The sequence below is a fragment of the Rhinocladiella mackenziei genome, assembly GCF_000835555.1.
Source record: "Rhinocladiella mackenziei CBS 650.93 unplaced genomic scaffold supercont1.2, whole genome shotgun sequence".
Classification (NCBI taxonomy): Eukaryota; Fungi; Ascomycota; class Eurotiomycetes; order Chaetothyriales; family Herpotrichiellaceae; genus Rhinocladiella; species Rhinocladiella mackenziei.
In genome coordinates, this window is record NW_013550603.1 from 3286743 (window position 1) to 3313291 (window position 26549).

General features: G+C 50.7%; 10 protein-coding genes across 10 annotated transcripts; 4 read left to right on the forward strand and 6 right to left on the reverse strand.

The window, feature by feature from the left end:
• Positions 1–91: 91 nt before the first annotated feature.
• On the reverse strand, positions 92–615 carry Z518_02962 (uncharacterized protein; the record flags this gene model as incomplete). The annotated part of the gene is made up of 2 exons (XM_013419988.1): positions 92–485; positions 536–615. The coding sequence occupies 2 exons, from the start codon at positions 613–615 to the stop codon at positions 92–94; spliced, it is 474 nt and encodes a 157-aa protein (XP_013275442.1).
• A 323-nt stretch (positions 616–938) lies between these two features.
• On the forward strand, positions 939–2624 carry Z518_02963 (uncharacterized protein; the record flags this gene model as incomplete). The annotated part of the gene is made up of 1 exon (XM_013419989.1): positions 939–2624. The coding sequence occupies one exon, from the start codon at positions 939–941 to the stop codon at positions 2622–2624; it is 1686 nt and encodes a 561-aa protein (XP_013275443.1).
• A 548-nt stretch (positions 2625–3172) lies between these two features.
• Z518_02964 (uncharacterized protein) lies at positions 3173–4584 on the forward strand (the record flags this gene model as incomplete). The annotated part of the gene is made up of 5 exons (XM_013419990.1): positions 3173–3230; positions 3287–3495; positions 3547–3709; positions 3763–4507; positions 4560–4584. The coding sequence occupies 5 exons, from the start codon at positions 3173–3175 to the stop codon at positions 4582–4584; spliced, it is 1200 nt and encodes a 399-aa protein (XP_013275444.1).
• A 951-nt stretch (positions 4585–5535) lies between these two features.
• Positions 5536–6387, forward strand: Z518_02965 (uncharacterized protein; the record flags this gene model as incomplete). The annotated part of the gene is made up of 1 exon (XM_013419991.1): positions 5536–6387. The coding sequence occupies one exon, from the start codon at positions 5536–5538 to the stop codon at positions 6385–6387; it is 852 nt and encodes a 283-aa protein (XP_013275445.1).
• A 2575-nt stretch (positions 6388–8962) lies between these two features.
• Z518_02966 (uncharacterized protein) lies at positions 8963–12805 on the reverse strand (the record flags this gene model as incomplete). Its single annotated transcript, XM_013419992.1, has 1 exon — positions 8963–12805. The coding sequence occupies one exon, from the start codon at positions 12803–12805 to the stop codon at positions 8963–8965; it is 3843 nt and encodes a 1280-aa protein (XP_013275446.1).
• A 1136-nt stretch (positions 12806–13941) lies between these two features.
• Z518_02967 (uncharacterized protein) lies at positions 13942–14778 on the forward strand (the record flags this gene model as incomplete). Its single annotated transcript, XM_013419993.1, has 1 exon — positions 13942–14778. One exon carries the CDS (start codon positions 13942–13944, stop codon positions 14776–14778), a length of 837 nt encoding a protein of 278 aa, XP_013275447.1.
• Positions 14779–14941: 163 nt separating this feature from the next.
• Z518_02968 (uncharacterized protein) lies at positions 14942–17851 on the reverse strand (the record flags this gene model as incomplete). Its single annotated transcript, XM_013419994.1, has 4 exons — positions 14942–17294; positions 17353–17529; positions 17582–17711; positions 17764–17851. 4 exons carry the CDS (start codon positions 17849–17851, stop codon positions 14942–14944), a joined length of 2748 nt encoding a protein of 915 aa, XP_013275448.1.
• Positions 17852–19150: 1299 nt separating this feature from the next.
• Z518_02969 (uncharacterized protein) lies at positions 19151–19805 on the reverse strand (the record flags this gene model as incomplete). The annotated part of the gene is made up of 2 exons (XM_013419995.1): positions 19151–19477; positions 19530–19805. The coding sequence occupies 2 exons, from the start codon at positions 19803–19805 to the stop codon at positions 19151–19153; spliced, it is 603 nt and encodes a 200-aa protein (XP_013275449.1).
• A 3197-nt stretch (positions 19806–23002) lies between these two features.
• Z518_02970 (uncharacterized protein) lies at positions 23003–23857 on the reverse strand (the record flags this gene model as incomplete). The annotated part of the gene is made up of 2 exons (XM_013419996.1): positions 23003–23513; positions 23625–23857. The coding sequence occupies 2 exons, from the start codon at positions 23855–23857 to the stop codon at positions 23003–23005; spliced, it is 744 nt and encodes a 247-aa protein (XP_013275450.1).
• Positions 23858–24209: 352 nt separating this feature from the next.
• Z518_02971 (uncharacterized protein) lies at positions 24210–26226 on the reverse strand (the record flags this gene model as incomplete). Its single annotated transcript, XM_013419997.1, has 2 exons — positions 24210–26123; positions 26176–26226. 2 exons carry the CDS (start codon positions 26224–26226, stop codon positions 24210–24212), a joined length of 1965 nt encoding a protein of 654 aa, XP_013275451.1.
• Between the last annotated feature and the right edge of the window lie 323 nt (positions 26227–26549).

Consider the following 26549-nt stretch of genomic DNA (forward strand, 5'->3'; position numbering starts at 1 on the left):
CCGGGCTGAGAGCATGATAGGGAGCATTCGGGGTCAATACAGGAAACTCAAAAAAGAATTGATACCACTTCAGACAACCCTCTGGTTCCGGCTATAATTTTGGCGTGTCCTTCTCGAGAATCTGCGCCAGGCCCTCTCTCATTCGAGGGTCCATTCCATCCTTGGATGGTCGTCGCCCTATCGATTCTACGAAGACGTGGATGGAACCTCCCACGGCTTTCACTTGATTTTGACCTCTTTCAAAGATGCCCACTTCATACATGACACTCGATTTGCCCAATTTAACGACTCTTAACCCCAATTCGAGCACTGACGGATATCCAACAGAGCCAAAGTAGTCGCAATACGTGCTGACAACTAAGCCGACTTGATTGGAGCGGGCAGGATCCAAGCCGCATTTCTCTATTAGGTATGCATTGACAATGGAGTCAATCAAAAAGGAGTAGATGCTGTTGTTCATGTGATGGTAGACATCGTTGTCAGACCTATATGATTATCAGAGCAATCCTCATTGCCGTCACACGATGAGACTAACCATCGAGTCCTGTAGTCTAATCGGTAAGGATAGTCGCTGAGTTGCCTCTTCCGCTTCGAGGCTATATCCAAACCCAACATTCTCTGAAATGGGCTCTGAGCAAGAGTCGATTCTCAGGACAAGAAGGATTGAGTTCAAAGTGGCGCGCTTTCCAATATCTCCGATGGCCTTTGAAGGCTCCTAGCGGGTACCTCGGCCCCGGAAACACCCCCTACCACAGCCGGTAAAACCAAAAAAAAAAAAAAAAAAAAAAAAAAAAAAGGCGTTCCTGGCTTACGATGACTTTTTGAGAACCACTGACGGCGACCTCTCCGCATTGTCTCGTTTCTTCGACGCATCTCTGGCGCCCTCACCACGCGTGCTTGCCTATTTGGCAAGCCGCGGCAGATATCCCAGCCCAAGTATGGCCCTGACCACCGCGCCAATAAAACCAGCACCGTTTTGTGACGATAGGAAAGAACTTCCACCACCTCCGCCGACTGTTGCAACACCTTGTGACCCCTGGCCTCGGCCATATTACCTCGAAAATGGCCTTCGCCGCGTCGCTCCCTACCATTTCACCTACAACACCTATTGCAAGCAACGATGGCGGGGACGGGAGATTCTCGACATCTTCGCAGCTGAGTTCCGCGACCGGACTCGCGAATACTACAAGACTGCGATCGAGACAGGGCAGATTGCGATCAATGGGAAGCCATGTAAAGATGTCCACACCATTGTTCAGAATGGAGATGTCGTCTCTCACACCCTGCACAGGCATGAGCCACCGGTGACGGCCCAGCCCATTCGAGTCATCCACGAGACAGACAACATGATCGTGATCGACAAGCCGGCTGGCGTACCAGTTCATCCAGCAGGACGATACAATTACAATTCGGTCGTTGAGATCATGAGAGCAGAGCGGCACTTCAGTTTCAAACCCCTACCCTGTAACAGGCTTGACCGGCTGACCAGTGGTGTCATGTTCATTGGAAAAACAAGCAAGGAGGCGGAAGCCATTAGCGAGAAACTCCGAGGACGAACAGTCCGCAAAGAGTATGTTGCAAGAGTCAAAGGCAGATTTCCCGATGGCGATGGCTGGGACGGGAACCCAATGCGCGGCGGTGTTGTGAAATGTGAAGAAAGCATACTGCAAATCAGTCCGATCGTTGGCCTTAATAGAGCACGAGCGAGCGGCAAGTCGGCGAAAACACTGTTCAGAAGGCTTGCGTATTATCCTCACAAACCATATCGAGCAGTCTCTCCAGCTCCTACGACGATCTCCAATGGCACAGCAACCGACGAACAAGTTGTTCGACCGGCACCGGCTATCTCTGGGACTGAGAATGAGGGATATAGCATAGTTCACTGCCTTCCCCTGACAGGACGAACTCACCAGATCCGTGTACATCTACAGTTTCTCGGACATCCGATTACCAATGACCCCATCTATAGCAACAGAGCAGTATTCGGTCCGAACCTGGCACAAAACGATTCGACGGGCGAGCACGACGACGAGATTATAGCGAGACTGAAAAAAGTTGGGAAGAGCGAGGTATCTGACTCCATATCATATGAGCAAGAACGAGTCGCACAACTTGTGGATCAGACGCAACAAATGACAGTATCTGCCACAGTCCCACTCAGGGATGTATCGCAGAAAGACGACCCTCACTTCAAACCGTTGCCTGCAGGTACTTTGCATGCCGGATCACTTGCGAGCTTAGGTGAGGATCCTATGCATGATGATCCTCAATACGGAGCATTTGTCAAAGCGCATGACGAGATGGTGGCCGACTATAACAAGCGCAAGGGAGAGAAGATGACAGGAGAGAAATGCGCAGTGTGCGATACTCCATTATATTCTGATCCGGGACCACATGAGCTGGGGATATACCTCCATGCACTATCGTATGCAGATCTGACGCCAGGAAGCTGGAGCTATCGAAGCTCTGTACCTCGATGGGCCCTGCCTCCGGATGGATTCGAGGGGCCAAGGGAAATTGACGGATGGGAGTATCGAGGAGATGAGGTTCTAGACATAGGGGACGAGAAGGAAGACGAGAAAGCGAAGAACCGTCAAGGCCTTAAGAAGAACAAGGGAGAATAAATTGCCTTCACAACTCTTCTCCGTTCGTCTTTTCTCGACCAAATTAGGATTAGGCGGTCACGTCGATCCCCTTACTCCGTATGCCGAGTTGAAGTCTTCGCCAGACTTTGGTGAGTCCCCAGCCGCCTAGCAACCTCCTCTACCGGCCTAGCCTCTCTTGAGTACCCTCTCCCCTGCCCTCCCTCTTACTTGCTCCTGGCTGCAGCCGCACCACCTCGTTGAAAGGTGTTCCTCTTTGCGGGAGTCCTTATCCTCCTCCCTCATTCGCGCTCCATTCTATTCCTCCGGTCGCGTCGTCCCAATTCTTCTACCAATTGATTACACCGCAATTTGACAGTTAGACAACTCATTCTCCTCACCTTTTTCTCTCCAATCACTTTATTTTCTTCCTTAGCTATTCTGATCTGACCACGCAAAGCCGTGCCTTGCCGTCGCATCCCTCCACTGCTGTCGCTTGAGTAACAAACCACCCCCTCTCACTCTTCTGTACACGACTCTTCGAACCTTCCATACGCCGTTGGGCATCCCGTCTTAATACTAAAAAGAAGATGCGACCCTTACCTACAAAGCGAAATCCTCTGGTCGCGCCTGGCGCTGCGCCATCCTGTGAGATTGATCCTTGAGCAAGGCATTATACAAGGGGAGCTGATGGTGTGAAACAGATGATGACTTGCTCAATCGCAGGCGGCTGGGTAAAACCAAGCTCACAGTCAAACCGGACCAAGTAGGCACCTCAAATGCGACAAAGGCAGAGAATTTGGGTCCATTCGAATACGCCCACCTCCGGGCTCCTTTGCCAGAAGACCTCACAGGTTCGGAGATTTTTGCGACTCAGCAAAATCAAGCTCATCCCGAAACCTATTTTTTCATGGTACGACCGAAATCGTCGTGAGGGTCGCAAGACGTCTGACTTTGACCGCAGAGAAGGAGCAAGGATGGCTTTGTAAGCGCAACGGGCATGTTCAAGATTGCGTTCCCTTGGGCTACCCATGCAGAGGAAAAAGAGGAACGCGACTATCTTAAAAGCCTCGACTCGACAAGCCAGGACGAAGTCGCAGGGAACGTCTGGGTTGCGCCGGAATTCGGTATGGTTATTCCCCAAATGCCTTGAACCGGATCAGACTGACATTTGCAACAGCACTCAAACTTGCTGTTGAGTACGGTCTTAGTGAATGGATCCGAGCTCTTCTTGACCCAACCGAGATTTCTCAAGCACCATCGAGCGCCAAAAAGCCAATCGCTGCGCCTCCTAAATTTGAATTGCCCGTGGACAAGATCAAACTACCTGCTCCTACCAAAACGCCTCGTTCTCGGGCTACCCGATCTACGTCCCCAAGCAAGACAGGGAGTCCCACCAAAGTCAAAGCTTCTCCACGAAAGAGACAGACAAAGGCGCAAAAGGAAGCAAACATTGCCAACGCCAACGCCGCAAGCGCTACTCTTCAGTCGGCATTAGACGACGCAGCATCTGTGGCAGACACAGAAGGTAAACCGGACTCCCCAGTTCCGACAACGTCACCAAAAGCTGAGGGGGAGATGGTCAAGGTCGAAGTAGATCAGTCAGTGGAAGTCGAAGGTGCAACAGAGACCACTCATGCGAACGTGACTCTGGAGATGCCAGCAGGATCACCTGAATTGCCTCTGCCCGAAGATACAGAAAAAATGATCGAAACAGCCAGGAAGATGGTTGAGGAAGCCAAAACCTTAGAGAGTTCACCCAAAATCTCCAAGAAGCGAAAGACTCAAGAGCCTGAACTGTCCGATATCGATGCTGAACTGCCCGCCCAACCGGCCAAGAAGGCGAAGGTATTGGAAGAAAAATTAAAGAGGGAGAAAGTGAGGACGAGAGCGGTTTTGGGCGTCACAGCAACCTTGGCTATTGCGTGAGTTCCAGTATTTGTTGTTTGCACGAGGATGACCATCTAACTACTCTAGGGCCGCGATTCCATACTTTTTCTAGGAGTTACTACCCCAGGTTATCGAGAAGGACGACATTTCTACACTGTTCTGATTTCTTTTTTTCAGATACCAACCGTCGAGCATTAGCTATAAAGAGGGGCTCCAGGGGGGGCGAAGCAGCAAAAGTCGAAAGGAGATGCACACTATTGCCACAATCGATGACTCGTTTGATGTGTTCGAGTTTCCTACAGCCCGCAGGGAGACTCTTTGATTGCGCTACCTTCGTTTATCCGAGGATTCGCATTTTCCCAAGACAGATTTCGATGTTAAAGCCAAAGGACCCAGAAAGCCTGGCCGAGTTTTGTACCAGTACAGAAATCGATAGTTCTGATCTTGACTCGTTCAGAGAAGTTCTACGTTTTTCCCATGAGATTACGTTCTGCTTCCATTGGCGGATTGAAGGATAGAATGCCGTCGCGGTTGGAGCAACGGTAGTGGAATAGGCGGAGGGTGTTCGAAGGGCGAACATACTATAGCAAAGTACCGGAGGACGAAGGGAATTTGGAATGGGGGATTATGATCGGTGGAATTCAAGTTGAGGAATTGTCTGCTGTTGCACGTGATACGTCTGACCCTCGCTTCCCTTCGACAAGCCGCTAAGAGCCTGAGACATCTCATGCGACAGAATTAATTATTTTGATATTTGATAAGTTCATCTTCGGAGCCATCGACATCCGTGAAGCTCGTTTGACTGTGTCGGTGCGACTCTGTTGCGTGTTTGCATCCCAATGTTGATCCTTGAACCCCCGACGTGTTCTATTGCATTCGAGGTGTTCTTCGACTTTACCGTCGCAGGCGTCGACAAGGACAATATCACTTCACTGCGGCTGTTCTCCTGCGCGCCTAGTACAGCAACAAACGTCACTCTTGGGCCTTAACACCAGAATAAGACCTACCGACTCCCACCTTATTTCCTCCCAAAACCCTTATCCGTATCCTCTGAGAATGTATCATGGCCACTTCGACCCTCCTCCTTAACAGCAGGATCATGACTCCTTCATTTCCGACGTCGTCGAACCAATATCCTTCCTCCTGTCCCTCTTGCGGCCACGCTCTGCCTCCCTCCTCTGAACCTTCGGCCGAAGCCGCCCAAGCCCACCGCCGTATTCTTGACCTTGAGGCTCAGGTTAGGCTCCTGAATTCCAAAACTGCCTCCGCAGTCGATAAGATCGCAGACTACGAAGATGAACTTCAATATTTGCGTGATGCACATGCCCGATCTCGGCAGCAAGGACAGATGACCGGGCCAAGTAGTCTTCCATTCGAAGGACCTGGGCCGGCCATTGCGCCTGGCCGACAGCAACATCTGCAACAGTCAAGGCTTGCAAGTCTGAGCGCCTTTCTGCCCGGTCGAAGAAAAGAAGCCAACCCGGGTCAGCTTCCAACGACGCCCGCGACAGGAACATTCCCGCAAAACAACACCGCTTACGTCAACAACGCCCTCTCCCCTCCCAAAACCCCCTTCTCCGGTGCTAACTACTCTGCTCCTACCCTCCAATCCACGCAATCCGACAGCCAAGTTTTGAGTCTGTCTTCATTACAATCTTCTCTAGAGGAAGAGCGCACTTTACGTTTACGCGCCGAATCCAGCCTCTCTCAGACCCAAACCGAGCTTGAGGAATTGACGGCACAGCTATTCGGACAGGCAAACGAGATGGTTGCGACAGAGCGCAAGGCAAGGGCGAAATTGGAGGAAAGAGTGAAAGTGTTGGAGCAGAGAGATGTGGAGAAGAGGAAAAGATTGGAACGGTTGGAAAAGGCGGTCATGAGGATTGAAAGAGTCAGAGGGCTGGTGGGGCCTTGAAGTGACCGGTTTGAAAGATGACCAAAGATTTTCTGAAGTCGTATCAAACTCTGCCGCACACTCATCCCGTTGAAGGGTTTTATTTGTCATCTGACAGATGCTCTGAAGCCTCAGTCAGCATGGCTTTCTCACGAAAATCACAGCCTTCTTAGTGCAATCGCCCATACTATCAAGAGCCGTGAAAGCTTTGGCGCCATAAAGGCGATCCGCAATGGTGGCCTGGGAAACTCATCTGCCAATTTATGAAGAAAGGGCGCGGCCGGGCCCAAAATCTACCATCCTGGGATTGACGAAAACGGGCCTCGGACTCGTAGGCCTCGATCGAAACGGACCCGGGAATGGATGTTCGAAATGCGACTACGAAGTGTGAAGGGTCGCCTTACTATCATGGCAACAACTGAATCATGACTTGGGCCGGAAGGGTGCGGAGAAGATATCGAAGAAGATCGGTCCTACTAGAGGGCAATTGAATCCCGTTTGGCGCTCTACCATCAGAGCAGTCGAGAATAAGGGCCTTAATATCAGGTGCTACTTCGGAAAAGTGAACATGAGCATGAATTATGAAATGAAGAGAATCGATGCAGAGTTTCGCAAGGTTGAGCTCCAACGGCATGAAACCACAATTTGAAAGCTACTCTGAACAAGATATAAGAGAATTTTGTTCTTCACATATGTGTCTCTCTCGCTTCCTGAGGATATTCGGAAGTTGGTAACATATCATAGGAGAAAAATTCCAAACGACAAACGACCTATTTCACAATCAGAGGGCAGATGTGCATGAACAAGTTCGTGAAAATCCTTCTCCCAGTCTAGCCTGGATCCCAAGGGACTAGCTCTAATCACGGAATGCCTCTTGTTTTGACGATCCGCTATCTGTCCAAGTCAGGAGTCACGGAAGATTTCGAAAACACACTTCAATCTGATCTCGGCAACCACTCCGGAGACCTGTCCGCATGACGGTTTGGAATAAGTAGAGGGCGCCCGCATCCCATTCCACTGCGAAAAGATTTCCGCCATAAATTTCAGGAAGTTTGAATTGTCGGCTTGATCCATCTCAGTGCTGAACGAGGGCTGGGAACCGCAGAACGGGGACCATATGTCGTACCATGCACTGGAAGAATGTAGTGACGCGGGCCCTCAGTCAAGCTTTGGTCTGAGAGGGATGGGCCGCTAGCCCGGCACCGGTGACATGGTACACTCCCAGGCTGACATTCAGAGAAAGATATTCAGCATGAACTTGGGAAAAGACGTCCAAAAACAATAGGATACCTATCGCGAGTAAGTGCCAGATCGCGAGCCTGCTAGATTGTTTATGACCTTTAGTATCTTTTTCAATTTTCAAAGTAATCGACAAGACTTCTTTCGATCCAGGTGAGGGAGTCGACCCGGTGCCCTCTTGGCCAGGGGGATTCTCTGGCATTGTTATATGTCAGGGAGGCAGCACTATGATTGGTCGTCAGCCTGACCTAGCCATATTTGAAAATTGACGAAGACTCACCGGAAATCCTCATCATATCGTGGCCGGAGGAGTTGGCTGATAGGAGAGGACATCCTTCTGGTGGACAAAGTAAGGACGTTCTGGAAGCGCCTGCCACGAATAGATAGTGAAATGTAGTAGATGAATGCCCCGGATTTCAAGTTCAGCCTCCGTTGCTGGTCAGCATAGCAGATCTCGCATGCCATAGCTGACGCTAGGGCAAAGTGAAGGATGGAGGAGAGGAGGGCAGGACATTTCCGTCATTAGTACTTACACTGGTAACTCTTAATCAGAGAGCCCCTGCTTTCTCAAGTGTGTGAAAGGGCAATGTCATCTAGTCCTCCTCATCTGTGGGATGAGAAGTACTTCCTCCGTCTTTGTGGTGCCTTGATTTTAGACAGAAGTAATCAAAGCTTCCAATAGAACGCTTCTGTCCCAAAGCATATTGGGAAAAGCTCACGGAGCTCAGAAGAGCTCAGATATCGCAGCCTCTGGGTTTAGCGTGGCTCATGCACAACGGGAGGCGTGAAGCTGAGCCAGCCACCACCAACAATCAAAGCATACAGCATGCTAGCCGAGATGTCAGGCTGGGCCCCCGAAGACACTGGGTTGGGAGTCGTATGCTTCGTTTGAGAATGGGTGCCTCATCGGGCGTGGCTGTTTGTGAAGGAGGAACTTCGAGAGTACGCAGGCAAGATCGGAAAAAATTATATAAGGAACTAACTACGATAGTTAAAGTTGACCTACACTCAATCTAATGATCCAAAGCAACATGATATGCTTATCAAAATTCCATGATATTCAATATCGTTACAAGGCTCCAGTCCTCATTCTCGTCTAGTTTACATACAGTGATCTGAAGTCGTAGCGGAAGAGATGACTTTCTGGTGTTCTCCGCTTGTTGAGGACATCTTCCTATCGTTCCGGATATGGAAGAGAAAGGAACCTTTGTAATGGGGTCTGTAACGCCTCGCTAATGTAATGGCTGCATCTCTCGCTTGCTTGAATACATCGTAATGATCTCAAATCATCACTAGGTCTCTTCCATTTGATCATCATTCATCGTTCCGACATAATACTTCAACCCAGCCAAACAGTCTAGAGCTGAATCAAGTCCACCTCACTGAAATCTGGCGGGGCGCCACTGTACACACAGCGACCATTCGAGTCGAGGCCCTGCCTCACGTTGCTGACCCAGATATGATTGCTGAATCGGCCCATGCGGTGGATCTCGTCGTCGCTAACGCCGAGTTCATCTCGTGGGATCCAAATGACAGGCCTCTTGGCTCGGAGGGCGCTGTGTTGGAAAGCCCTCTGTACCAACTTGTCACGTTCATCCGGTGTCAAATCCTCTAATTCGTCATTAATGCCGGAGAAAAGGGCGTCGGCCAGTTGATTTCTGGCAGCTCGCTGAGCCTCGACATCTTTCTCATTGCCCATCAGGGGGTTGAAATTGTTCAACCTATTCAGCATATCTTTAGGGTCGGAGATGACGCGTTTATGACTCTTGCGCTGCTGGAGATCAGATTCTGATCGATGTAGGCTTTGACTTTGCAACGGGCTCTCCCATTCACCAAAATTGGAGGCTCTTCGATTTCTGACATTGCCGCGGTCGGCCCACGACTTTCGGTCATATCTTCGAGAGAATGTCGGTGGCATAATATGTTTCGTGGTCTCTGCTGTTCGGTGGGCCGCTGCTTGGACCATCCGCATGCCCTTGTTCTCTTGGTCCACGTTCATCTTGACCTCTGCATTCTGGGACTCGTATGGTTCCGACTCTGGCAACTTCTGAGATTTCTGTCTTTCGAGCCGAGCCTGCTTGTCCCGTTCAATCTGCTGAAGCTCATACGCTTGTTCTTGTCGATCTTCTTCTATAGACTGTTGCTCGTTACGCTCCAGCTGATCCTCCAGATCTTCTCCTTCCACTTCGTTCTCGATGAAGCCATGTCTCTTCTGCATAGCTCTGGCAAACTCTTCGTCTCGTCGCACCGCATCATCCTCTAGGGTGATGGGAAGATACCGGAATAGTGGGCTGAAAGCGTTATTGAGCAGAAGCTGATATCCTGCAGTCAGGATAAAGATCACAATCATGCCGACGGCTTGACCGGTGCAGGCAACATCTCCATTTTGATCTCTGACAAGGAAGAACATGCCAATCAATGCAATCTCCATCACGTATAGTCCCACGAAGGTATAGTTGATGGCGTTGGGATACAACAACCCACCTGTGTCGCGGGTGAACCGGGTCACATAGAGCGTGTTGTAGCGGTAGGTGAACCAGAATAACGTGAAGGTGATGATGTTGAAGAGCAAAATTAGCGGCGAGATGACGGAATAGATCAAGCCGATGCATGCCAAGTTGGTGTACACAGGAAAGAATGTGCCCCATTGAACGTCGGACAGTTGGGTATGTCGCTTGAACTTCGATCGGGCTGTGCTGTCGAGGAGAGGAGCAAGAATGAACCACCCAATAAGTGATCCCACTTGCAGCAGAGCACCCGCGCTCACTGACAATGCCTGAAGCAGCATGTATGAGAAGAAATAGTTGCTGGCTTTGGGAATGTTGGTGCCCAACAGGCTGGGAACGCTGGTCCACCCATCCACACTCGTGAAGAGAGCGAAGAACTGGGTGAGGGCAGAGGCAATCGAGACAACTAGAAATAATTGGACGAACAAGAAGCAAAAGTAATACTTTTGCACTGAGAGCTCAATGAGCATTCCAGACTGAGTTCCCTGAAGTCGGACCAAAAATCGGAGGATCAGAGGTAGGAGGAACATTAGGAGACCCAGCAAGGCTGCTGGCAAAACACCCTGGAGTACACTCCTGAACCAGGGAGGAATATCCAGGACCCAGTGAAGCCATGTCCATGTTTTGGCGGCTGTCTCCAGTTGGGACAGAGCAGACGTAAAGGCAACAGGAATGGCCCAGAGAATGATCATGCCCGTGACGGTGGTGATCACTCCGCCTGTTCGAATGTACGCTGACCACCAAGGAATAGACATATTGTCCCAAATGACGTCGTTTGGATCAATTTCGACCAAACGGGGCGCCATCTGCTTTGGAATGTGGTGACTGAGCGCTTGACAGGCCATATGAGCCGCAACCTGATGGTTGAATTGAACGAATGCCGAATTCATCAGCGGGAATCGTTCTGGATGTGCCTGATCGTCTTCAATCTCCACGTTCAATCTGGCAACCTCCTTCCGACAATATTGAATGGTGTCAACCTTCTGGCCTATCAAAGGCAGGGAAGGCATCCATTGCCATCCAAAAATTGGAAGTCTCATTGTCTCGCGATCCTTATCGCTCAAGTATCGTCGCCAGACCGCATCGTCTGGCTCATGCTCGAACTCCTCTTCAAACGCGGCGGGGTATTCAACAGGTTCCTTGTCTTCAGAGCCGAGACCAATTGCCTTCTTGAATTTGTCGAACTGGGTGAGTGACTTCTCGGGCCGAACCTTATCATCTCTCATCGTACTAGATTGAGAGATGGGGCTGAGTGGGCCTTCATCTCTGATACTCTTTTCGAAGCTCCGTCCACGGTTGGAAGGTTGAGGTTGACCCTTTGCAGACTCATCTTTTGCGCCCGTCGTCCGTTTCTGACATGGGTCGTTCTGAGTTTTGGGCGCTGAGCTGGAACATTCATTTTGGGGGCCACTCTGTTCACCGGAGCTTCTCCCCATTTCTTCATGGTCAGCATCAGCGGCCACGAAACCATTGGTGGTATCAATGGTGTCGTGGACTTCTCTATTCACTCCTCGAATTCCGCCCATGATTCGATCACCAAATCTATCCAGTCCCTGGGTGACTGCCGAGATGCCTTCGCCAATCACCGGGATAGGGATTGCACGTCTGTTACGAGGTGGTTCCTCGACCTCTTCTTTAGCATCGGATGAAGAAGCGAAAGAGGAATCCCCATCGTGACCATCGATGGCATCATGAAGATTATGGTTGACTTGATGAGGGTTGCCAGCACTAATGCCATGCCCGTGAGCAGCATTTGTACCAGCCTCATTCTTCATGGTGGCCCTCAACTTCCTTTCGTCCTTGGTCAATTTCTTGCCGGCTTTTTTCTCAGCTTTGGCAACGTCCTCATCGTTCTTCTTGAAACATTTCTTAATAAGCTCGGTCTCTGCTGCTTCTAGGGTAGCCGCCAGCTTATCACGTTGCTTAATCTTTTCACTGAGTTCGTCGAAATTTCTGTTGATCCAAATATTCCTCAAGCCACCAGGAAAGACGTCGTAGAGACCATCGAGGGCCTCAACATTGCACCACTTTCGAGGAATGGAGCTGACCAAGACAGTGGTCGCGGAGGCTCGAAGTCGATGTTGAGGGGATGTCATGTAAGCCTGGCGCATACGGATATAGTTGCGTAGTTCATCAAAGGCCACATAGCAAACCCACGTGATGAGAGCCAAAGCGAGTACCCAGTGTGCCCAGTAACGTCTCGTGTGCTCAGGGGCGACATTACCCCAAGCAAGCTGGTCCAACCCCGTGACATTTGTTTCGTTCTCGTATTTGCCGGTAGCAAATTTGGCACCTCGTCCATCAATTGTGTTCATTGGGATCAGGATTGGTAAAATAACTAAGGCTGCCGGGACGAAGACCTTGAGCAGAGTGCGGAGGTATCTCAGAAAGAAGTAAGCGTCCAGACCACATTTTTGAACGAACTCAGAGTTGGACGTGGCGACGACTGGCTTGATCCATTCCCACCAGCCAGGAGGGGATGGATTAGTCCGCTCTCTTTCTGGTACCAGATATGTTCTGGGTTGGTATATCCGAGCAAAGCGGTCTTTGATTAGGAGGAATAGGACGATTTCAATGCCGAAGATGGAAATGGCAGTGACCAGAGAAGCCGCAAACTGGCCGGCACTGAGACCATTCTTCTGCTCGGCTGCGGTGCTGTTTCCACCCAGGTTGAACGTGTCGTTCAACGACATGTTGAATTACTTTCTTTTTGAGAGGTTTTTGAGGGGTGGGAGGTTGAAGGTATGATTAAGGTTCGGTGGAGAGGGTCTGTAAAAGCATGACGGATTGTCTATGACAGCTGCGCGTTGTGTCGTGGAGAGGATGGTGAAGACGTGGACTGGTGTCGGTGGCGTGAAACCGATGTTTCACTCAGGAGTTCGGGCTCTTTCAGAGGCTCGAAACAAACAGGCAAAGCGAGCTGAAGGGTTTCAAAGGAAGGAGTTATAAAGAGGGATGATTGATAGAGCACAGCGACAATGGAATGAGAAAGAGATCAACAGTGGGAAGGACAAGGAAAGTGGGATAGTTGGTGGAGCGATGTGCAAGATTTCAGGAATACCAGATGAAGCACACAGCAGGATCGCGAGATGAATCGTCTGCATCTGGGGTGATTTTGCAGACGCCAGCATGACGTCGAAGGCTCAAATTAACCGATGCATTAGAAGCACCGTTTGCCAGTGAAATCCACGGCCCACAGCTGAGCCCAAGCAGGTGCTTCTCGGGCCCTAAGCCTACTACTACCTAGGCGGCACACAGGGGCCGGTTTGCCATGCTCGGCGAGCCGCACGGATGGAGCTACTAGGCTGTTCCAGTCCTCTCACCCAACCAGTGCCAGAAGCGAAGCACACATTACGACAACGAGGCAGCGGCACGTAACAAGTGGCGCAGCCACTGGGCTTGATCAGGGGTACCATGGTTTTTCTGTACCGTTTGCATCTCTGATCGGAAAACTTAGAGCATTTTTGGCCGAAACGCCGCTAGTCGAATCTCCATGATCCTGAAATTAGATTAAACTCTGGTTGAGAGCCCACAAGAAAAGGGTCGCTGTCTGACGTGAAAGCTCTCTGCATCTCCAAGTGGTAGTTTCGCTGTCAGACGCTGTCCAAAATTAAGCCGCGATAAAAGCCCCCTTGCTTGACGCAAGGCTGAGGATCTCAATGTGGGGTAGGACCTGTATAACACCTAGGTATGGGAGGCTGAAAGGATCAATGCACCCTTTCATTACGCTCTCCAGCATCAACGATCTTAGTTTCCGCCTATTTTATCCCTCTTTGATTGTTTCGCGCCATCTGTGAACAATTCAAACCCCGAAACAACGAAACAGAACATGAGCCGGCCCTCATCTCCTCAAGTCCTCACCTGCACCACCCCATCGGGCGTCACTACCATCACCATCTGCCGCCCCCATCGCCGCAACGCTGTTAACCCTTCGACAGCCCGCGACCTCTATGCTGCTTTCATTCAATTTGAAAATGATATTTCCCAGAAAGTCGCCATCCTCACCGGTTCCGACGGCTTCTTCTGTGCTGGCGCCGATCTCGTCGACATTACTGCGCAAAGCCAGCAGGACCCCGCGACATTAGATCATTCGGATAGAAATCATCTGCAGCCGGTTCAGGATCGCAACTGCGCACCGATGGGCCCCTCTCGGCTCCGAGTTCAGAAACCCGTCATTGCCGCAGTCGCTGGCCACGCGGTAGCTGGCGGGTTAGAACTGAGTCTCCTGGCAGACATACGAGTGGTCGAGGAGGATGCCATCTTCGGTGTGTATTGCCGTCGCTGGGGTGTCCCTTTGATTGACGGCGGCACTGTCCGACTTCAAGCCATTGTTGGTCTCGGGAGGGCATTGGACATGATTCTTACCGGCCGTCCTGTCTCTGCCCAGGAAGCCTTGGCCATGGGCCTAGCAAACAGAGTGGTTCCCAAAGGCAAGGCCATTCAGGAAGCAACCAAGATTGCCGAGCAGCTGCTGAAATTTCCTAATGCTTGTATGAACATGGACAGGAACTCATGTTACTACGCCGCCTACAACGCCCTGAGCTTGGAGGATGCTCTGACCTACGAATTTGACCATGGTGTCCAGGTTTTGAAGACGGAGAGTTTTCAAGGAGCTGCCAGATTTGCTGGTGGTCTGGGAAGACACGGGAGATTTGATAAATTATAATAATTGCTGACCATGTCGAAGGCTATCTACCGCGCTTTTGACCCGACATTATTCCCGTCTTTCGCCGGGATTTTTTGCTCAGCAAAAGTACTTCACTGTTATATCAACTTTGTTCATCTTGCGCTCTTGTCATTCCGTAGCAACCATAATCATTCCTTTTCCGTCAACGTCCGCCGTAGTATCCTGCGCTCTCGCCTCCTCCATACTGGTTTTGGTTCTGGTACGGGTCTTGGTAGGGTGTTTGGTACTGGTAACTTTGTCCCTCTCGACCATATCCTCCACTCCCCTGCCGTCCGTACTGTTCGTAACCAGGCGGTGGTTGCATAGGCATGGGACTGGGTGTCCTCATGTCATTGGCAGAGGTATCTCCTATGGCTGCAGCTTCGTGCAATTCTCGCGAACCGCCGAGTTCAGAACCGCCAAAGCCGTCATCCTCATTGTCTAGCCCACGTTTTCCACCGCCCCCGAACTCACCAATGAACTTCGTATACTTGTTAAGTGAGCTTGTGACGTTCTGTGCTCCAGCAATGGGTAGCTTGCCAGCCATGTTTAGGACATTGCCCAGACCACCACCTCCGCCGCTACCATGGTGCTGGACTGGCGGACGCTGATGACCTCCTTGACCCGTGAAATTACCAATCGCATCACCTACCATCCCAAAAGGACTGTTTCCGTGCCCACCTCCTCCGCCGCCATGATGCTGCTGTCCGGGAATGAAGCTCGCGAACCCACTCATTCCGCCAGTATTTGGTTGATGACCACCACTTGGCGCGTAGTGTTGGATATGCGCATGCTCATTGACCCCTGCTTTGTGATTTTTGCCTGCTCGCACACCTTCCGAACTCAAGACGGTCTCGAGGCTGCGACCTCTATCCGGTAAACCGTCTACCCACTTCTTGACTGCGGCAAACATGTTTCGGTGCACTTCGTTCCTGTCATTTCTGATTGCAGGGTGATGGAAAATACTTTCAACGTCCTGCATGACTTGCTGCACTGGGACGTCAGGATGTTCCCAAGCGTACAATACTCGTGGAGCAATAAATTTGAGGATTTCCGCTGCCACGGATCCGGCAGGCTCATTGAGAATATTGCTGAAATGATCTTTGCTCAGCATTGAATGGGTCGGATCTGAAGAGTGAGGATCAGTCCAGACTTCATACTGGTGCTTTCCAGATGAATTGATGACTCCCTCGCTGCCCGTCTGGAGAGTTTTCGAGATGGTGCCGAGGACCGGCCGGACAAAAGGCGCCAAAAGAGATAGAATAAATACCGTCAACGTCTCGGTAATGCGATCTACCAGTGCTTCAAGGCCGGGAATCTTCTCGATGATCGAACTGATCGTGCGCACGACCTTGTCTCGGAAGGCAAGAATTGGATATATCTGCGCAACCGTCTTGGCCGGATCGAAATTAGGCATTCCCTCAAGGCTACCCGATGCCGAAGTCGGTTGCTGTAGCGGCTGTGCGGGCGTATTCTGTTGAATGCTTTGTTGTGGATGGGTGAAATTTTGCGGTGGCTGCTGATGGCTGAAGTCGTGTGGTGGTGATTGCTGCCAATGTTGAGGTGGCGGCTGTTGTTGATGCTGCCAGTTATATTGCGCTCCCGAGTATTGATCGTGAGGGTTGAAGCTTTGTTGCGGAGCGTGACCATGCCACTGAGGTTGGTGTTGAGGCGGACCCCAGCCCGGCTGAGGTTGCTGGAACCCTGGTTGTGGTGCGTTCCAGGAATTCGCATCATACCCTGGTTGTGAAGGAAAGCCGAAATGGGAAGTTCGAGCACTATCCCAATCATGTACTCCACGGGTCGAGTCGCTAAAGTCGTCAATGCCACGAAAACTTCCTTGCCTACCGAATCCCTGTTCATTTGCACGAGTTTGAGCTTGAGCACTCGCCTGGAGTCTCTCTGCTTCGTCACAGAGATCTTTGGTACCTGGTACTTTTGAGAGGAGTTTGGTAAGTGTGAACAGAGGATTTGACGATTGGGCGGCTTGCTGAGCCGTTCCAAGGGCATTGTCCATTTCGTTGACTTCGCTTTGCGTGAAGTGGTCAGTAGCTTCCCCCAGGACTGAGTGGTAAAAATCCACCATGCCGAAAGTGCCTGTGACAAGAGGAAAGACATGCTTTCCACGGAGGTTAATGGCTGTTGCGGTCCCGACATGAGGAAAGACATTGTGGAAACCCATCTCCCTAAGTGAAAGCTCAACATAGTTGGTGTGGGCACCAAAGTCTTCGAGTGTGTGAAGGCCCTGACCGAGACATCTGAGCGCCTCGGCCAGATCCTCGTCCTTACCCTTGAAGAATCCGTGTCCATTTGTGTAAAGTCGGCCATGGTGGATGCTGCGTTCGAAACTGTACTTTACAAACGCAGCACTGGTTGCCCAATCTCCTTTTCCATTTGCAATGTAATTTTTCATGCCCGTTTCCATGTCAATTCGGAGCTCAATGTCGCGTACGGGGCCACGAAGACGAACATCGTACTTTCGAGCATCCTCGTTGTCATTGTAGTCTTTGGGATTACTGAAATGGTCAATTCTGGCTTTGGCGAAAGTTTTGGGGGAGAGTGGGTTTTCCCTACTCGATATGCTCCTCGGGTCGATAGACACCCAACCTCTCGGACGTGACCTCGAATTCTGCGGTGGCATAGCCAAACCCTAGAAAGGAGAGCAACCAGACGAGGATTCGAATGGTTTCTGGCTGTGCTTTCTTGAGTGCTCCTGTGTCCATGGCCTGAGAGTAGTCTCGAAGCCAATTGCTGCAGACGATCGTTCAGCTCTGTCTCAGTGGGTGGTCTGGTGAGAACATACCCAAAGTAGACACGCTTAATCATCATCGAGTTCCATTTGTGATGGCGGATACAAGCCACGGTCTTCAACACATCTTCGATATCTCCATGACGCCAATTTTTGCCCTCGACGGCCGAAATTGAGGCGATATCTGGCCGAGGGGTCAGCAAGTTGCTAAACGAATATCTTGGTCGTTGACGCACTTCCAGCACCAAAGGCATGTGCTCGGCAGGTAAACAGCGCCAGGCATAGAATGAGAACCACGATAACGTTGCGAAAGAGGAAAGCCATGATGAGTCGCTGATATCTCTTCGATCAGCTGAATGGGTGTATCTGGCAGCAAATAGAGGTGGAAGTGAGGTTCGACGAAATCTAACAATTGGCCCGTCTTTTGGGGAACCTGACTGCCAAGACACCGTCAGCGTGGAATGCCAGCGATTCGCAGTTCCAATCCGGCTTCTAAGGCCGTACGTATTAAATACTAAAGACGAGCTTCAATTGAACAACCCTTGGCCGCGGTGGAAAACAGCTTCAATCATGGCATGGGTCGCTCTACATGCCTTGGCCAAGCAGGATATGCCACAAGGCTCACGCAGCCAATGGAGGAGTTTTCTCTGCCGTGTTGTCGGGGTTGCCTGAATTGGAAGACTTGGCCTCTTCCTAAGTAGTCAGCCTCACGAGCTTCAATCGAACAGCTTAAGCTTCAAGCACTGCCACTTGTGGAGGTTCCCGGTACCTTGCAGAGCTGAACCGAGTCGAGAGTGGGTGACAAGGCTGACTCCTGCAATCGTATGTACTCATTCTCCTGCGACAGATCGACAAAGGTGATAAACGATGATAATACCTGCGATGCATGTGGCAAGATATCAAAGAATCGAACATGATGTTGAGACAGCATATTGACCAGCAGTCACACAAGAATGAAGACTCATATTTCCAGCATCTATAAATAGAAATACATCTCATGAACGGTGGTGTCAACCAGCCGCATACGCTGGATGACAAGTGTCCCCTGAAGCCCTAATTCATTTTAAACCGGCCGTCAACCATGAGATGTGTAACTTGTTATTTCATCCTTGGATTCACACCATATCCAACCAGAGACCACCCATCAAACCATCTGGTATCTTTGTATTTCTCATCTCCCATCCCTAATCCTTTTCCAAATGTGCCACAGTAAAGTCAAAACTCCGACAATCCACACTGAGATAACGCCGCCGATGGTAAAGTTTCATCTTCTATCATGATCTCTTAACCTTGGCCTATGCTCATGAACTCCATGCTAAAACAAATTGTCTTGTGAAATTGCTGTGCCACCATACTCCCCCCTTCCTTATTCTTGTCTTCAACAGTGGCTGGTATCATGATGTCAACTTCGTCAAATCGCTATGCCTTTCGCTCAAGGAACAGAACAAGTTTTTTTGGGTCGTGAGATACAATATGTACAAAAACAAGAGGTGAGAAGAGGAGGGCATGTCGAATATCGGAGAGCAAGGGCAAGCAACACATCATCACATCAGCCAGCAACAAATACTAAGTGGCACAACGGACAAGAAGCACGGAGGAAAGAGCACGACAAGGCGAAATCTCTTACCACCGGCGAGCGGCAGTCGTTTGTTGCATCGTGCCTGGCGAGATGGATGAGGGTGGACTTGCAATGCGAGTGCCGGTCGAGGGGTTGACAATCGGGATGGCGTTGGCACGGGAACGGATTGCGGATGGTTGGTGAATTTTAAGGTTGTTATTGTTGTTCGTTAATGTCGTTGGAGGAGACATATATGCAGAGGTGGCTGCAGAGGAAATGGACAGAGCCGGAGTAATCTGTTGCGGTTGTATTTGGGATTGTAGAGGGGAGGAATCGGGGGAGCCACTCGACAGAGAGGAACGATCAGAGGATCCTGAAGTTACCGACTGTCGCTTCTGCAAGTCAGCAAGGAATAAAAATTGAGGAGAAAGGCTCGCTACGCACCTCGTCGAGACTCAAGAGATTCGGACAGAACTCTAGGTCATCGTCAAGGTCAAACGATCGTCCTGCCTCGAACCTCGCCCGGTATGCAGTTATACTGGGAGCTTCGGCAGTAACAATCTCTTTGATGATCTTGGGCCCTCGGAACTGGCGATGGGAGTTTTGGGCGGATATACGCGGAGCTCTTCGAGACCGGCCATGGTGGTTATGAGACTGTGGCATTGGATTCGGGTTTTGAGATTGGTGTTGTTGATGGTTCCCGTAGAAAAAGGTCGACATGATGGAACTGATCTGATTTGCAGTTTGCCTGAAATGCAGAACCGTCTAGGTACCTGGTAGAGGCACAGTCTGGGAGTTTAGGTATTGGGGACAGCTAATCAAACAGGTGGCAAAATAATGATGGACGTCAGCTGATCACAATGCACCTCGCAACCGGGACCGAAAAGGGTCTATGCTGAGTAAATCTTATTGTGGAAGAATCTGAATGTGCGTTGAAGAGGATTAACAGGTGAAAAGGCTGCAGGTAGAAGAGCAGGTCGGTGAGATGAGAGGTGGTGATGTATGGAATTGGGACTAGGAATTGGCGGTGGATGGCGAAATGCGAGAGGCGAGAGGGCAGGGCAGAGGTCGGAAGAGCGAAAGAATTGGCTGGACGTCCGCAGAGCAGGCGGAGAGAAACAAGCAGCTTTGTTAGTAGAGGGCGAGTCTCGAAAGCCCGTTTATTGCTGCTAGCGGGCCTAGCACGCTGCTAGGCTGACCAGTAGTCGAAGGAAACGGGCGGTGCGATGCAGGCGGAGGGTTCAGGATGCAGGACCAAGTGCCTGCTTACCCAAAGCCCACTAGCCGGGGCTCGACTGGAGATGGTGCAGCCAGACTGGCGCAGGCCCGAGGACCTCTCGAATTGCTAGTTGAGCCAGGAACAGGCATTTTCTGGGGATCCCTCTCCATGGGAATCGCCACTTTGTAGCGCAGTTTTTAGACTGAGAGCAGGGTTGCGTGGCCATTTGGTATGGGCAGAGTCGTGTGATGCGGGTAAATCTGAGCACCAGAACGAGCACCACATACTACACATTAGTCTGATGACATTTTATCAGAGACAGGACCCAGCCCCTAATCTTCTTACGGTTAGATACGAGCGCTTTGTAAGCCAATAATACGAGCAGAAACCATCAAACTTGCCGAGGTGGTACTAGTTAACGTTCCAAAAGCGAATTGTGGCTGATCGTCTCCCGGAGCCCTGGTTATCTGCCATCTCCCCCTCACCACTCACCATTCACCTTTCGTACCTGCGCCCCTCCATCCTCTTCCCATAGCTTTTGCACACCACTCACATTCGCAAGCATCACCCGGGGTTAATCTCCATCTCACCACCGCCTCCACCACTGACAAGACCTTTTTGATTGTTGCACACCACCCTGCTTCTGGCCCCTACGCATCAAACACCAAAAAAATGTTGGCTCAACTCCGGCACATTGCTTCTCCAGCCTTGGAATGATGCCAAAGTTTCACGTTAAACCTACTATCACCACGTCTGGACACAGAGCTGATCGAGAAGACCATGTTCGGATACGTTTTCTCGACTGCCACCCCCCACAGTTCTAAAAAGGGATCCTCCGTACCTTCGATGCTCAAAATGGTCACTGGGGTGTGCAATTACTCTAGTTGTCCTGTGATACCATCGATGTCTCAGCAAAAATCCAAAGTCGAAACCCCGCCCACCTTGAATCATTCAATGCACGTCTCCTGGAATCGCTAACAGCCACTTCATCTCCTCCGGTTTGGAACAAATCTCGTCATTGGGAGGCTGTGAGCAAAACATCCTCCTCCTTTCTCCTGAGATCTCGCTTGCCAGTTCCCTAGAATAGTTCTTTGGTTGTCGATCTTCAACGGCCTCACCGGAGGAGATGAACCAGGCTCGGCTACACCTTGCTTTTGAGAAGTGTCAATCTGGACATCATCGAGAGAGATCAATCAGCAAGCACGCCTGCACATTCCAATGCAGCTCCAGCCGCGACAGCCATGGCATTATGGACGGCCGAGGCCTTTCTGAAAACCCCAATCGATCCCTCAATCTGAAGCTGCTGCTGGCACCGTCGACTCCATTTTCCATCAGCCCATTTCCCTTTCAGATGCCGAAAATAAACTCCCTCGGATCATTGTTTTCCCTTTCCCGCCTATTCCTAGAATCTCGTCATCCTTCTGCTAGGGAAACGTTGCAATGCATGAAGCTTTAGTCTCATTAATCCGACTTTATTAACGTCGTCCGCAGAAAATGGGCTCTGTTGGCCGTAGGGAAACTCACCTACTTTGACATGATCTCGAAGTTCAACATCATAACACAATTGATACTTCCCTGCCGTCAGAACACAGGGCACTTTAGGTGAGTCCCCGTCATTGGAACAGCCACACCGCACTTGATGCGTTCAATATTCTTCCCTACCCGACAAGTCCTAGGGTTCTATTGAAGGCAAAGTGCTATGATGATTAATATCTCAGATTTCCCGACGATGAAGGACCTGGCGATGTAATCTTGAAGGAGTCCAACACCATTCCACGAACGCTTTGGCGAAGGTTTTAGCCTTTCATGCGGGAAACATCCTGCAAATCGCTTCTCGATATGACAGTTGATGATCAGTGCCCGCCGTGGTGATTATCAAGCGTCGAGTTAGCGGGATCGAACACAATTCCCTTTTGACGGGCACTCTTACTCGGTGCATCCTGTGTAGCCTCATCTTCTTGAGCTTAACCTTGCTTGCACGTCCTTCTTCGATGGCCTCCATGAATGACAGTTATGAGAATCACATGTAACTCGATTGACACTTCAAGTATGCTTCACTCAAATCTTCTTACGTCATTTTACACCGTCTTACAATTGATGACACTCAATATGTTCTATCAAAAAAGGATACAGGTTGGTTGCCAAAAAGCACTCCTAGCGTCTACAATTAGAATACTCGGGTCGAATCGAATGTCACCGTCTCCATGGTTCTCTTGAGTTTTCATAGAACGCTGTTCTAATATCTGGCTGCCTTGACATATGCCGTGATTGATTCCTGTTCTACACATGGGCCCCTTGCAAATGCCCCCTTTGCTCCAGAATGCGGCGATACCGATTGTGCTCTGATAATCTATCCATCAACTTGGGTCAAGTTCAGTATCTTCCACTGTCCGCTCCGAACATAAAGTCCAGTCGAAAAGACACTGACCCATCTTCTCTGCTAGAGAATCTGTGAGAGGCAGCAGCAACTCTTCAGCTTGAGCATGGGCTCATACCACGGTCTCTAAGCGTCTCAAACGTAGGTTAAGGGTACGAAGCATTTTCAAATGCGTGCATACTCCTCGAAGTCCGAGCATCAACTCGTTGCAAGCGACTCTTGGTTCCACTGCTTGCTCGATGCCATGCTTGAAGCTGTACCATGGCCTTTGTCGTAGAGCCGCGGTGACATGACAAATGGTAGCAATCTGCACAAGACGTCTCAAATGGGATCATCCACCTCTTCCGCCTTCCTCAGCCTGCCATGCTCTTCACTGGCCCTCTCCCTCAAACCCGCATCTGCGGTATCATCCAACTCGACCTCTGCGGGACTGAGTAACCCTTCCGCCTCCTCTGCCTCCCTCGCGGACTCATCGAGCCCAACGCTTCGGCCTGGCTTTTGACTTTCCTCCCTGCGCCCGATGACCACATTCCCCACGGCCAACATACAAGCGCCGCCCCACCACACGCCATTTAGCTTCTCGCTGAAGATCATCCAGCCAAGGATCGCCGTGACGATGAAATTTGCACTAACGTTGACGATGCTTACGCGCGTCGTACTATCGGCCCTCGTTAACGCTGCCGTGAAAAGCGCCCACATTACCGCATTGAAAGCTAAGTTCAGGAGAAAGAAAGTGCCGCGGACGAGGAATTCGATGATGGCGTTCGTAGGGGAAAGGGACAGGAAGGTCGCGATGTGCGCGGAGAGCGTTGAGGTTAGGGCTGTCGTCGTCCTGTGTGAAAGAGAATTGGTTGTAGTTAGAAATAGCATAATCAGACCGGGTGAACATGAGAAAACTTTTCACGGGCTATACTGGGCCAGTAGTAGTAAGAGTGAGACATACAACTTTGCAAAAACACCATTCAAAGCCGCGCAGGCTCCGCTCGAGACCGACAGCACGATCCAGACGGGTTGTCTCCGCAGCACGCTGACGATGGAAGAAGCGTCCAGCGACATATCGTCCTCCTCCTCCGATACCGGCCAGGTTGGTGTTTTCTCAGGCTCAGCGCGCTGATGACTCCTTACCCTGGCCTCTTTGGTGCCCTTTCTGCGTTGTCGTACTGTAGACGTAGGCATTTGGGAAGGGTAGAGAGACGAAGATCTTTCAACCCGAGAATGGGACCACGGCGCTAGCTAATCCGGACCTAACAAGAGCCGGCAAGGCTGCATCGCGCACAGGAGCTTTTGATTGGCTGTATCTGCGCACGGGGAACTTGCGTGCCGGAATAAAAGAAGGCCACAAAGGCTGTGTGCTACTAATAGGTCAGGAATGCTTCGTCCTGTACGAGGAGAGATTACTATTAGCTTAGCTAAAACTGGCCATTTGTGTAGTTGTCCACTTGCAGTGATGGTGTCTAAAGGTAATGGATTCTTGCTTTCCGTCGCTGTCAGATAAGAGCATTCATTCATTGATTCATCCATCCTGTTTTCATTTCGCCTTGCCGTTTGCTACCGCTGTCGCTGGAGTCTTCCCAGTTCCACTCGCCTTGTCTTCGGCCTTCTGTTTGCCATTCACCTCGTCTTGAGGATCGATTTCACTCTGCGTTTGAGGTTGCGTGCCCAAAGAGCCCGGTTCGTAGCCAAGCGACTTAACGATTCCCAACCCTTTGGTCCTGCCCTCGCGGAACAAAATGCGCTCTCCGACGGCAAGAAATTCGGGCCTTTGCACAAATCGGAATGCGACGGTTGCACGGTCTCCAGTCCGGATGAATTCGCGATCAATGCCGATGATGGCGCATGTCTGACTGACGGGTCCCGCGTGCAGCATTGCTTGATACTTCGGTCGGATGGTGGTTGCATGCGACAGGATGAGGACTTCAGCAACAAACTCGCGGTATACTTTTGGTGGGGTTTCGAGTTTGGGCAGGACGACCATGCCCTTCCGGACCTCTTTGCGTCGGATGCGTTTCAAGGCGAAGGATGCGGATTGACCTGCGCTGCAGACGGGGACTTGTATTCGTTTGCGTTCAATGGATCGAATATTTGTCGTCTGGAACTGACCTAGTGAATCCGGACCGACAAGCACCGTATCACCGGCATGGATGACTCCGGACTTGACCACCCCTGACACGACCGTGCCCACGAAGGGGACGGAGAAGGTATCATTGATGTGAAACTCGAAGGGAGCTTGACCGTCATAATGACCATGATGTGGAAGAATGTTCAGAAACGTTCGCACAAGGTCCAAGCATTCTCCAGTGACGTTGGAGACTTGGAAGATCGGGCATATTCGCTGAGAAACGAACTGTGAAGCCGTTACGACGGTTTCTTCGTGTGTTTTGATGAAGATTGGGATCTTCCGTGCACCAGGCGACTTGAGTATCTTGGTTAACTGCGTAATGGTCTGCTCAAGAATCTGTGGTGGGCAGATATCAATCTTGGTGATGACAACCATGACGGGGACGTTCAACGCGAGCGCTATACCGAGATGCTCCTTCGACATACCGATCAAACCATTGTTGGCCGCAACCATAAGCAAACAATAATTAGGAGCGGAAGAGAGCAGGCCAAAGACTGTCGTCCGCAGATATCTCTCGTGTCCTGCTAGATCTGTGAACGAGATGACTTTGGCTGATCGAGTGCCAATTTCTGCCCAAGTCAGCTTCCGGCCAGGCACGCCAGATGTGACGACGTCGCCATGAGTGTCAAAGCCCATGATTTCCATGCCAACAGACGAAGTTCGACCAGATTCAATTTCGTGCTTGTGGCGGAAAAGATTGACTCGAGCTTTACCTCGCCCATCGTCCAAGTTTCCCTTGACAAGTACACCCAACATGGTGGATTTCCCGGCGTCGACGTTGCCTACTACCGCAATTCGAGTCTCGATGACTTCCTCTGCTGTCGCCGGTGTCTGTCGGATCAGCAGCTTGCCGTGGCATGACTTGTCCTTGGAACTTGACTGAGCTTCCTCTGAGCCGCCAACATTGGAGGTGAGTAGTACCCGGACTGCAGCTTTCACCGAGTCGGCCGCCTCCGTGACCCTTGCCAATGCCAGCTCCCAATCTTCTTTTGTAAGGCCCATAGATTCGCCACTGTCCTCAAGGCCCAAGTCAAACAATGTCTCGCCATGGCCTTCATCTATTCTGGATTGAATAAGCCCGGCGAGCTGCTGCAATGATGTAGTACCCTCTTGCGATGTGTCTAGCAGCCACTCTTTCAACTTCACCTGACTTGGGCTGTCGGAGAGTCCCAGCTGATCGAGGATTTCAAGTTCGGCATGATCTTCAGTGAGAGAAGAGCGTGCCTCCGTGGAATGACCGGCATCATTAGCGCTGGTTTCGACGGGCTTGGTGCGATTCTTTGCTTGCTGCTTTTCGACATAGTCGGCGAAATCAGAGAGCGCCTGCATGTCATCTGTCAGACGAATTGGTGAATGATTCAAGGGAAGTTCTCACGAGTTCTCCTTTGCGACGGTCATGCAGCGTCTGTTTTATGCGAGTGCCCATGATGGAATAGACTATAAGTCGAGATGGAACTGGAGTGAAGTAGTTGTAATTGAAGAACAGGTAGATTCGCCCCCGCGATCATCAAGGTATTCGTGGTATCATTTTTGAAGAGTTGGCATGGAACAAAGTTGTAAGGATTTCTTTATGATTGATGCATGGTAAATAGATTCCGAGAGGGAGGATACGACATAGAGACAGAGAAAATCGGAGATGAGGTCTTGTACGCTGCGGTGCTACCACCAGGACCTTTTTATCCAGCTGAGTTTTTGTTGGAGTCATGACCGCAGCGGGGAAACAAGGGTGCTGACTGACTCACTCGCCAT